The following is a 12,946-nucleotide window of genomic DNA, read 5'->3' as shown; positions in this document are numbered from 1 at the left end:
ACCCTGCGATTTCTACACTTCTGATGAACTTCGTCTCTACGCTCTGACTCTCCCCATTTGCCCCACCTGTCCTCGTCTCGGCCCACCATCACGCCAAGTTCATCAAGAGCATCTCCTTGGAGTATTCTGTGCATCCTCCATGCAATATCGAAGCAGCATCATCACCTTAGGCCACCCACTCTGGCTTTTGCTTATTAGGTTTGTGTGAGTTATTCATGCTTAAGACAGTCGTTGTATTTCTCTAATCTCCATCTCGCGCCCATTACAAAAGATAGTGGGGAAGGTAATAGCTCAGTGGTTAGAGCACCAGACTGCTAATTAGGAGGTTGCAGGTTCACATTTTAAGGTTACTGTGCTTTAAGTGAAAGTGTAAATAGTCCAAGTAACAGACTGTTTACATACTACAGTCTTTTTTTGTCACATCTGGACATTTCAAAAAAGGACTGTCAAACAAGTTCCTAACATTAACATCATTCCACTCTCTAAACTAAACTGGCATGCCCTTTCCCAGCTTCTACATCAAGAATGGTCCACTTAACAGCAAAATTGGCTGTGCACCAGTCTGTGAGAGGCATAATACATGTTCAGTAGGGCCTTGGGCAAGCCAAATGGATTCCTTAACACACACCAAGGGACTCTAGCGATATGGGCTCAGATTCATCAAAAACAATATGGCCCAGGGGTCAGCACATGGTTAATATGGGCAATACAGCAATGTGTATGACCCCACTGGCTCTTGGAGAGTTAATAGCCTTTGGGGTATAACGCTCACAAAACTAGACCAACAATAGATTAAATAGAGACAGTGGGGGGAATTGGATAGGAAGTGTGTGTACATGTGTGTGTATGCGTTTCTCACAGGCAAAGATCAGAAAAGATTGACCATAATTTATCAAAACACCCTTTGCCCAAAGAAAGAAAGAGAGAAAGGCAGACAGAGATGGAGACATAGAAACATAAAGAAAGCACAAGAGATACTGAATAGATCAAACCATGTGACCAGGATTTCCTATGCCCCTACGTATGTATGTAGGCAGGCGCGGAATAATGCACAGGCTTGCCTAGGCTGCAGGGGGCCCCGGATTGTTTTTTAATATTTTAAATGTAACCTACTTCAGCGGGAACAAAATAAAGACCCTAATTGTACAGTGCCCCAAGAGTGCACACCACAGCAACATTAGCGAAGCAGACAAAAGTTGAAAACACAACAACATTAACACACAACACAACGACATTAACAAAAACAAAACATTTATAAAAACGCTACATTTCAAAAACAATCTACTACTTACAACTCAACAGCAGCTCTGCATTATGTTCCCAAGTCCCCTTGTATTCAGGATCTGAATACTTCTTCCACCACTGATGTGGTGATTCTGCCTCAGTACTGCATTGCACTGATGCAGATGCTGAAACCTACTTTTTGGTTAATAAAGCTAAAAGTGATTACCAGCTTGCAGTTGAACTGTGAATACAGGGTATTCTGTTGCTTTGCTGTTCATGTTACATTCCGTTCATAGTAATTGTTTTGAGGCTGTGGAGGCAAAGGGTTATATTCTTTCCAGTTACATCTCTTATATACGTATATTGAATATATACGTTCTTTGCTAAAGCTAGCTTCCGTTTTGCAAAAATAACTCACTCTGGTGGAAGCGTCGAAAATATTTAGACCTCACGCGTTAGGCCCGATTTTAGCACTGTAGGAATGTAAAGAAAACACTGTAGAGTTGGCTGTCTTAATGTGTGTGTATGTCAGTTCACCTTATTTGCATTTGGACCATTTCCGGTAAAGAACAATATTTAAGAGGGGGAGGCTCACACAAAGAGCAGCCTAGGGGCCCCTGACCACCTTAATCCGCCCCTGTGTGTGTGTGTGTGTGTGTGTGTGTGTGTGTGTGAATGCATTTGTCAGCCTTACTGCAATCAGTGAAGCTCAAACTAAATCCAAGGGAACGGATAGAAAAATCTCATAGAAACCAAACAAACACCAGTCCATCAGATTTCACTTGTTCCCAATCTCCAACATTCCTCAGACACAGTATGGCCTTTGGCCGTTGTATTGTAAGAGATTTAACTTTCCTCAATACCTTACTTTGCTAAAGACGAAGTTGTGATATAGGCATACCTACCAGTAATAAAGAAAAACACATTACTATGTTTTCTAGGGCTGTCCCAGTCTAAGATTTTCTTTGGTCGACCAAGACTCGACTAAAACGTCTGAAAATCGACTAATCAAAATTTGAAACGCTTAAAAAAAAAAAAACATACAAACATTTTTGCGATCTGACTCACTGGTTGCTGGACATTGCAGATTCAGCCGCTAACAACTACTAATAATAAAACTCATATCACCAGTCCCTTTGTAACCGAATGCCTATGGTATTTAGTAGCCTATATCTTACAATGTACTACAAATAAAAAATATTGTTTGTTAAATATGCAAATCATCAGCGCATGCTTATCACTGCCTGAACTTGAGGCATGCGAACTTACGTAGAAGCTGAGTGGGGAACGGTGCAACAGAGAAAGATTTTCTTGTCTTGGCCGGAGAAGATAATGTCATTCGATTTGGATGTGATTCTTATAGTAGGCATATTCATTTTTCAACCCAGCGTGTTAGCATGAGCGAAGTAGGGCTAGGCCAACTTACACTTTTCAGGTGGTAGGCTACATCCTATGGAAGCAAATCGTGACCATTTTCCAGAAATGCATTTTCATTTTAAGAATGTGGCTGTATTATTTGACTCATAAATGAAGTTAGTAATCAATCATTCTATTTGCATTTTAATTTTCTTCTTTAAGACTGCTCATTCTTTCCCTTAATTAAAATGAAAACGAAACAGACATTTGGAATTTAATTTTCAAGATATGCCCAAGCAAATAGATACCAAAATTCAATTTGAAATTTAAAATTTGAAATGCATTTTCATTTTAAGAACGTGGCTGCAAAATCGTGACCACAATTCAAATTCAAATGCATTTCCAGAAATACATTTTCATTTTAAGAACGTGGCTGTAAAATCGTGACCACAATTCAAATTCATTTCCAGAAAATGCCATTTCCAGAAATGCCATTTCCAGAGATGCCATTTCCAGAAATGCATTGCCTCATAAATAAAATTATCCTATTTGCATTTTCTTCCTCAAGACTGCACATGTTAGGCCTATGCCATAATCAAAAAGAAAACAGAGCGGACATTGCATTTTTATTTTCGTGTTCTGCCCGCAAATAACTAGCCTGGTCCTAACCAGACCCTCGTACATTACATTTGTACAGAGGGTCTGGGATCTCTCCATTGACAAACGTTAACTTCCTAGAAGACGGGTCCTCTGTTGAAGTTTAAAACTATTGGATCCGCCCAGAGCCACTCTGATTTGCAATAACCAATTACAAGCGTTCGCCTTAGCCAACTCCTTCACCACTACTGTAACGGAGCTATCTGCCGTAGCTGGAAAATCAAACTTTTCCCGAACCCCATGGGGAGGAGGGCCACAACATCATGGCCACCAACAAAACTCAGCAAGGAATGTCCTTGTTCTGGCTTTAACCTATGGATATTCGGCAGCGTTGCTGCCACAACCGCAGAATAGTTTCGCTCTCATCTTTCTCCGCCGCCATTACTGAACTACTCAAACTACCAATAGGGTCCAAATGCAGTGCTCCCTCCTCAGGCCAATAGGGTCCAAATGCAGTGCTCCCTCCTCAGGCCGGGCAGAGCCAGGCTAGCAAAGAACTGCCCATAATTCGAAAACGCATTCTGAGCTGCGCAGCAGAGTGACGTCAGTAGCCGCTCTTCTTCAGCTCCTTGCCGACCGAGCTACCCATCTTGTTCGGTAGGGGGCGGTGTGCACATACGCATTGTATTACATGGCAAATCTGCCGGGAAATTGATTGAATTACCGGGTCTTTAGAGGACGCATCACAGATCATGGCGCTCCCTCAAATTGTGCAGACACTGACAGAATTAGCTGAGCTGGTAGAAACTAATAATATATCTGAGTCTGATGCCCGTGACCGAGTAGAACAAGTCATAGAGAGCTTGGATACATACTCTGCCGTCACAGACGTACACATTAATGAGGTTGCCATAGTAAACCTCTCTTCAGTCCTGGAACGGCTGGATGCTGTGGAGCCTCAAATGGGACGGGGACGACCAACCATCCACATTCCGTTCGAGTCCATCGAAAACTATCTGCTAAATGAATAAATGTAAACGTTTATATGAACTTTGCAAAGTGCCTGGTTCTTGAAATGATCGTGGGAAACTAAACCCACTAGACTTTGTACACGCACACACACACACACACATACAGACATTATTAGAGAGATGCTCAAACCTGACCATCCCCATTGCACCTGAAACCATGGAAACTGATAACAGCATGCCTGTTTCAACTTAGATTTTATCTTACACTTCCATTAACCCTTGGGAGTTTTATGAAGGTCTTTGACAAATACAAAATGCTTTATTGTAGCAATTACATTAAAATAGGTATTGCAACATAAATTGTTTTGCTCCCTCACTATGCTTATGTATCACAGCAGACTGACACTTTCGTCAGTGTGCTTGCGGCATCACTGCCATTGGTTCTGACATTATTACAAGATGTCATATGGACTCGCAATGGAAGTATTATCTATTCTCCTCCCTACATTTGCTTTCCTGTATCTGTTAACATACAAACAAACAAAAAACAAACTACAAAGTATTTTCTTTTGGAAATGGTCACACCTCTGTCCGGCTGTAGTTGGTATTTCAACAAGTAACCTACAAAAGGCTTAAGCGTACCCTTAACTTGTAATACACTATAATCCTGATCCTTCCTCATGGCAATCTTGTGAATATTACTTCTACATACCATCTAGTGTATTCTTGCCTAAAGGCATATTTGATATCTTTAGTTTTGCATCCTTTGTAAGCTATGTTTTTATGTCATTAGTATTGTATTTGTTTTTAGTAAACTGCTTTGTTTTTACTGTATCCTTTCCCCTCCCATGCATTGATCCCATTTGTTTATCTAGATATGTTAGTTATTATTTCCTGTCCTTGAAGCTTGTTGACCACCATTTAGACATGCACTCCTACAGCATAGTAGTAGGGAGTCAGATGGCTGAACGGTGAGGGAGTCGGGCTAGTAATCAGAAGGTTGCCGGACCGATTCCCTGCCGTGCCAAATGACGTTGTGTCCTTGGGCAAGGCACTTCACCCTTACTTGCCTCGGGGGAAAGTCCCTGTACTTACTGTAAGTCGCTCTGGATAAGAGCGTCTGCTAAATGACTAAATGTAAATGTAGTAGTAGTGTATAGCATTGTTATATTATACTGTAAAAAAACAAGTGCTCTAACCCCAGTTAAGCAATGCAATTAAAGACATACAGTATGCATTTTAATTAAATCCAACTGCAGTCAGATGAAAATATCAAGCATAGACATGATATCATCACCAAGATCTCAGTTAAAAATAGGCTAAAAAGCAGCTTTTGCACCTAGAAAGAAACTAGAATGAATGCATCTCATGAGAAAGAAGAGTGACATTCTTTTTTCTCATCTCTTCACACCCTCAGGTTTCTTCTATTTAATTCAAACAGCAAACTCAAGGGGCTCAAACCAGTTCTCTGGAATATTAAAATGGGTTTTGGGGAGAGTAAAAGACGGCCTTAAGCTGAAACCTGCCATGAAATCATTCTTTCATAGTGTAGATCAAGAACCGTATAGACAATGTCCATCCAACAATGAAAATATAAAATAAACTTGACGGGAAAAGAATGGTGTCCTAGTACCGCATATCCTTGCCTAATGCATAAACTGTGCAGTCCCTCTTTAAAGTGGATATAGAGTTTCCACCCAATCCCCATGGCATCTTACATTTACATTTTAGTCATTTCAGTCATCATACATCTTAATAGATGTAATGGACTTAATTTGTTGCACATTTCACAACAGCATGTTTTCTGTGTGAAAAGGGATTGGAAAAAAAGGATGCTTTATTTTTTTTCTTCCAATAGGGATTTCAATAAGGCACACAAGGCAATATAAAAATGAGGACAGGAAAAGAAGTGGGGAATAGTTAGACAGCCCTTTGTCTTAATACATACTGACACTAATTAGATCCAATTAAAATAAAGCAGAGGTAATAGCCAGGAAAGTAACAAACCAACCTATTTTAATCACAAGAGCATTGTGCTGATACACAAGACTGTGATGGCACGCAAGTTCACTAAAGATGAGTCACATGTACAAAACGTGTTTCACCAATTAAAACTAATAGATAACTGCCATAACTTTGTTTGGGTACAAGTCATCTAGAAAGTTAAGGACTCAAAAGTGTAGGTGTCATATTTTTTGCAGCAAAACTAGCAATTGATGATTTAATCCAAATTAAAGTACTGAAAATATATATAATATATCTCCTTAGCTTCCAGAATAGAGCAATTAACACCAATAATGATTGGTGAAAACAACTTTTCTGGTTTGCAACTGTGACACTGAATCTACATTTTTCAACCAAATGACCCTTTGACAATGCAGCTATGTGATGATGACTATAGATGACTGCACTGAGATAATGTCTCAAGAGTCGTAGATGATTCCTGGGCACCTATCTAAATGAATTTGAGATTCTCCCAGAAGGTGATGCATGCTAAGTACCACAAACTGGATTCAGACAACCAAAATAAAACTGGGAACCAGCAGTCTAGCAAAGCGGCACAAGAAAACAAAGTATGACTTCAGAACGTCACATCTTTAAAAAGTGTGAAGAGCAGGTAGCTTCTCATCCTTTACCACTGCTTGTATTTATACAGGTCATCTTAAAAACTGAATTGTGATCATTCTCACCTCTGGATTTTACCTATTAATATGCCAATTATCCCCCAAAATATGAGATTTATAATTGTAAGATTTTGCATTTGTTCACGTTGTTCCTAAATTGTACTAGATTTAATTCCTTTACATATTAACATTTGATGAGAGTGACTTAAGTGGTTGAGCACAGGAAGTTATGTAGGTCCCAATAGAAGAGTGCCTTATCAATATATCACAGCTCCACCAAGTGGTAAGAGCATACATGCAATCGTGATAGGGAAGTGTTCAGGGTAGTGTAATGCAGTTTCAAATGCTGGAATTATGTCCTCTGTTTAGCAATATCATCCTCCATTCCATCCTTAAATGTGTATCTTATGCATAGTACTTCCAGGTTCCATGTAAACAAGTCAGTGTACAGACTATTACATTAAGTCATTGAACCATTAGATAAAACGAGATGTCTGTTAAGCACCATTCATAAACAACTACTGATGTCAACACCTGACTTAAAGTGCCAAGTAATGCAATTGTCATAACATACCCTATTTGACCACAAATGTTGTACAAAAAACTACAAAAAATAATGTCTGTGTTTAATAATTAATCTTCTGCATACACCAAAGGTCTAATACACCTTGCATATCTGACACTTAAGAAATGCTTTCACGTGTGAAGGCATACAAAGTCTGTAAGGATTTTACAAAACCCTGACACAATAATGTCAACATATGCTTTCAATAGATTCAATAGAATTCAAATAGATATCCTCACCCAAACCCTCCCAGAAATACAACCCTCCCAGAAATACATCCTTAAGTGTTCACTTGAATTCACTGATGTCTATTGGATGTTTTTCACATGAGGATGGACAATTCCAGACTATCTCAAAGCTCAAGAGACCAGAATGTTTCACCCTCATTCGAGTGGCCAGGCTTCACTGGTCCTTGTGCTGAAAGGGCAGCTTTCTACGGTCCTTGCCAGCGTTCCTCTTTCTCTTCTTGCTGAGGAAGTTCTCCAGCTTGCCGCTCCTCTTCAGCTCGTTATACTTGTCGGCCAGTTCCAGCTTCTTCTTGTCGGCTAGAAAGGGGTAATTACACAAACCAATGTCAGTAAGATAACATGGACAATTACATTTAAAATAAATATAAATGCACTTACATTTCTTGAGGAAGTATGGTTTCAGGCCCTGTCCAGCCATTTCTCTCTGTTTCCTCTTGAACTCCAGCTCCTTCTCCCGCTGTTCTTCACGGCTCTTCCTAGCCCTCTCCTGGTTCTCCTAAAGCCACAAAACAGGACCAAAATGAACTGGATAGCAATAGCACCCTTCATCTGACAAGAACAAGCAAAGATGGTATCAATACTGTGACCTTAGGTGACTGTGGGTGGATTTGAGTGCAGGTGCAGCTGGCCAAAATGTAACCCGTTACCTGCTATCTCGTTAGTAGCAGCACTAGAACCACTGTGTATGGTGGAAATCTCACCATTCTCTTCAAGAGGAACTGCAGTTTCTCCTTCGGGTTGGCCATCTTTGTTTTCTTTAGTCTCTTCTGTACCACCTTAGGAGCACAGAATTCAAACATTTTAAATGTGTTCTACTCATAGTGGTGTTGTGCCATCCCTGAAAGAAATCAGAACGCAGAGAACTCACAACAATGAAAGTTGTACTTGGTTGTTAACTTACTTCTTTCTCACGTTGCTTAATGTCATTGATGAACTTGTAGGTTTTCTCAAAGATCTCAGGTTTGTATTCGCCCGATAGGTCATCGAATCGAGGGTCTCTGGACACCTGGATGTGAAGAAAAAAAATGATGTATAAAAAATTCATATACGAAACTGTGGCCTGACAGAGAACCCACACACAGTGTTAACTATGGACTGGGCTCAAAGGTTCTTACCGCTTTCTTTACAGGAATGACTTGTCTAAGGTAAGGGGCAGGTCTTTTGGCTGATATTTCCATGGGCCTGGTGAATACACCGCAATTAAGAGTTGTCTGAGACAAAGCATCCCACTTACAATCTCAACACCATGCACATGGAGTTAACCATTACTTGCTAATATAAAATTGTATACATTACCTATTTCTATTCAAACGTTTCCTTTTCTGAATGGGTTGTTTACCCTTGGTGGTGCCATATGCTATTTCATTGTATACCTTTGTTCCAACTTTATTTTGAAGTGTCATTATATCCTCGAAAGACATTGTGGAAAGCTCTGAAAGATACATATTAAACATACTTAATGCCAGCATAAAATTATCTCAAAGTATTTTTTCCTCCATTGAAGGGCCAGATAAGAAGGTATTGCACTGTTTAACTTACTGACTTAAAGATACCCACCTTTTTTTATGTCATTTTCAGTATCTACTTTCCCTTCTCTGTCATCGATTTCTGAATGTGCACTGTTTTCATCAGCGTCCTTTAAGTTTTCTTCTTCTTCATCATCATCCTCCTCCTCATCTTCATCATCATCTGACTCCTCGTCATTCTCACTGCAATCATCCCCTTCAAACCCTTTTCCACTTAAATCTTCTCTTTCACTTACTGACTTGTTCTCCTCGTCATTGATGACAAAATGTTTTTTCTTACTCAGCAGAGTAAAATTTCTCTCCATTTCCAATTCAGAGTCTTCATCACTAATGTTAGAGCCAGCACTTAACTGAACTTTGGCCTTCGTCATCTTCTGTGAACTGGACTTAACTGTTGAATCATGCATGGTCTTAATTGTTGATTTATTGTAAAGAGAGGTCATAGTAAGCTGCAAAAAGAAATAAAGAGATCAACACAGCTCATGCACAGATAGTGAAGACATTATGACAACTGGTGAGGTTGCTAAATCTGAACTGTTGTGCAGTTGTTGTACATTGTTATTCACTCTGAGATAGCTAGAATCAGCTGATATCACAACAACTTACAATCCTGCTGTATCTAAAATATCTAATCTAACATGCTAATTTGTTTGTAATTTTGCAAGACTAGCTAGCTAGATTCCATGTACCTTTAATGCTAGGAAGGCCACGGCTTTAGCTATCATCGTTGCACTACTAGCTATGTTAGCTAGCTTCGTTCCATAACAAGCTAGCTAGGCTAGCCTAGCTATCTTTCTGCACAAAACACTTAAGGATATTGTGGTGATAATAATAAACATGTATCTGAGTGTAATGACGACGAAATACATTTTGAATACACTTACGTTCGAGCCGGCAAATCTTTACTCGACAAAACGACAACACGTCAACTAGCTAGCTACATGTGGCTTCGACCAGCTGTGGGAAAAAATGTACCTACAGTGTGTGCTTTCTATTGCATACGCTAGGGGGCAGCAAGGTTTCATCATTCCTATTGGACTGAAGTGGACCTAAAATACGTGGTGTAGGCTAATGCACCAGTATAATTTACAGACTAGTATTAATATGGACCACTGTGAAGACTTTCAAGATTAGACATATATTTTTATTTCATAATCCAATTTGCATCCTCATAAGGATTTACAAGAGTTTCCCATTGTCAGTAATCTTGTTTAAATGTAATGCCATTGTGTCGATTGAGGATCTGGAATTTATATAGTGTCAGTTAGCTAAGAGGAGAGAGAGTTACACCAGACAGGAGTAACACTATAATGACGGATCAAACACTGAGATTATGGTTTGTTGCAAAGTGTAATTGAGGCATGAAGGTCAGATAGCTTGTTTTTTTATAGAGACCACAGAGAAAACGCAATAATAAGACACAACAGCTGTTATACAGAAGAGCTGGCTGATGATAAAGGCACTCCTTCTTTCATCCTTATGGTCTTTACAGCTTCCTTCCTGGTCTAAGCACAGGGCATAGGGAAAACGAACAGTGTAAAAAAACATGCCTACAATACTACAGTACAGTGTCATCATTATGAATCAATATGGTAATATAAAAAACAAGACAGTGATAAAAGAAGAGTGAAAAGAGTGAAAATAACAGTATTCTAATACGAATGGCCAACGAGAACGATGAGAAGAAGGAAGGCACAACAACTTCCAAGTTGAATTCTCCAAGGCCATTTTTAGCCAGCACAGAACCTGTCAAAACCTGCGACTTCCAACAGAGAGCTTTACAAAAGAGCATAGGTCACTGATCATAACAACGAGGTAGTCCCAAATATTGCAAGCAGCCAAAACATGAAGCTTACATTGTGAAAAACTAAACAAGTGCCAAAGGGAAGACCCATAAGAGCATGCAGTTATACAAGTTACAAATTAAAACAACATGAAACCCAAAAAGTAAAACAACATGAACCCCAAAAAGTGCAAGACTGTACCTGTAATAGAATAATCAACAGTAAAATAGTTCACAGCGAGTACAAGAGTTAACTTCGTTATAACTAACCTACAAGAGCAACAAGTCTGTCAATAAGAGTCATTGTGATCATGGAGGAAACTAACATCAGGTCCAATCAAGCAAGCATTCCTAAGTGCCGTTGTACTCCTGGAACAAGTGCGTCTTGAGCCTTTTCTTGAAGGTGGGGAGACAGTCAGTGTCCCTGATGGAGGTGGGGAGCTGGTTCCACCATTGGGGGGCCAGGCAGGAGAAGAGCTTGTGTTGGGACCGGGCGGTCTTGAGCGGTGGGACCAACAGGCGATTGTCTGAAGAAAACCGTGACGGGTGGGGGTGTAAGGCTGTAGGAGAGACTTGATGTAGTCGGGTGCAGTCCCGTTCACTGGTCGGAAGGTCAGTACCAGAGTCTTTGATCTGATACGATATACTTGGATTTACATAGATATTTGGCCAAATTTAATTTCGACATTGGTAAGGGACTAGGTAATATTATTATGGGTAACCCTTTATACTAAGGTTACATTAACTACCATGTAACTACCTAAAAATACCTTCCTCAGTCTTCTCAGGAAACATATTGTGCATTCATGATATAGGTGGAGTTGTTGAAGGTCCAGAAGAGGTCGTCAGAGATGTGAACACCCAGAAACTTGAAGCTGGTCACACGCTCAACCTCCGCCCCATCGTTGTGGATGAGGGGTTGTGGGCATGGTTCTTCTTTGTCCGTTGGTGGTCCAAGATGATCTCCTTGGTGTTGAGGGCAAGGTTGTTGTCAGCGCACAACAATAGCTGGTGTTGGACCTTCTCCCTGTAGGCCGTCTCATTGTTGTTTTTGCTCAGGCCATTTACTCATCATCAAATCTCCTATGGATCCTGCTCCAACCAATGGAACCCTCAGGGGTTACTCTTCAGACCCTCTGGCGAGTCTTGACCTCCAGATCAAGAACCTTCCGGCTGATGTCATCACTACCAACCTGGTTGTTGAGCTTGTTGCAGGCCCTGACAGCTCGCTTTGAGCCTCCCTTATTAACATTCTTTGGCGGTTCATGTGAAGGTGCCGGGTGCAAGCATATGCGGCTGCATGACTCCTCGGTGAACCGTCTGTGTCGACCAGCCATGTATGTCAAATGCACCCATGAAGTGAGTCACAGAGGCAATCACAATGAACAACGTATGATGTCATACCCTTACCAGTATCTGGTGCTGTTACCAGTTTGACTTGAGTTGTATTAGTTGTTTTCACAAAATGTAATTATGAATTAATAAAAAATTACATAAAGTATGTAAAAAAGATAGCCAATTACATTTAAATACCTTTGACACACTCAAAACCAAAATGTGTACTTTGCTTACCCCCTGCTACGATAATGCAAGTGTGTTTCACAACCAGAGTGTCAATAAATTGCATGAATCATGGAAGTGTGTGTGAAGTCTTTGTTCTCACTATCAGGGTAACAGGAGCTGACATGACATGGTAAAGAGATGAGCTACAGACATAGGAATTTTAAGTAATGTAGCCAGGGCAGGGCAATAATGAAGTGTTGAAAAGGTGGTGGATGTTTCTCCATTTGAAATTAACAAACTACAATTGTCTTAAATTCTCATTTAAAACAGATTGACATGCTCAGTACTAAGGGTGTATGTTTTAAATTATATTACCTTCTTACCCAAAGTCCACAACTTGTTTTATCCTACTATTTCTTGAAAAGCAGTTGTTTGAGATCACTGTCTCTATTCCCCAAACAATTTTTCATATATGATATTGGCTGTAAAAGAATCCCCAAATTCGCTGGCAATTATCAGCTGTCATATTTATACCGTGGATATGTGCAG

The 12,946-nt window shown here is 40.1% G+C and overlaps 1 protein-coding gene across 1 annotated transcript; it reads right to left on the bottom strand.

Moving 5' to 3' along the window:
• Positions 1 to 7,381: 7,381 nt before the first annotated feature.
• rrp36 (ribosomal RNA processing 36) lies at positions 7,382 to 10,136 on the bottom strand. The gene is made up of 8 exons (XM_084684754.1): positions 9,996 to 10,136; positions 9,143 to 9,560; positions 8,882 to 9,017; positions 8,701 to 8,767; positions 8,487 to 8,591; positions 8,287 to 8,361; positions 7,964 to 8,081; positions 7,382 to 7,882 (listed from the first exon to the last, which is right to left on the bottom strand). Exons 2-8 carry the CDS (start codon positions 9,552 to 9,554, stop codon positions 7,740 to 7,742), a joined length of 1,056 nt encoding a protein of 351 aa, XP_084540880.1. The 5' UTR covers positions 9,555 to 9,560; positions 9,996 to 10,136; the 3' UTR covers positions 7,382 to 7,739.
• Between the last annotated feature and the right edge of the window lie 2,810 nt (positions 10,137 to 12,946).

This window comes from Hypomesus nipponensis, chromosome 21 (assembly GCF_054491055.1).
Source record: "Hypomesus nipponensis isolate SF chromosome 21, ASM5449105v1, whole genome shotgun sequence".
NCBI lineage: Eukaryota > Metazoa > Chordata > Actinopteri > Osmeriformes > Osmeridae > Hypomesus > Hypomesus nipponensis.
Note: the sequence above shows the minus strand (reverse complement) of the source record. Positions and strands in the feature narration are given on the sequence as shown.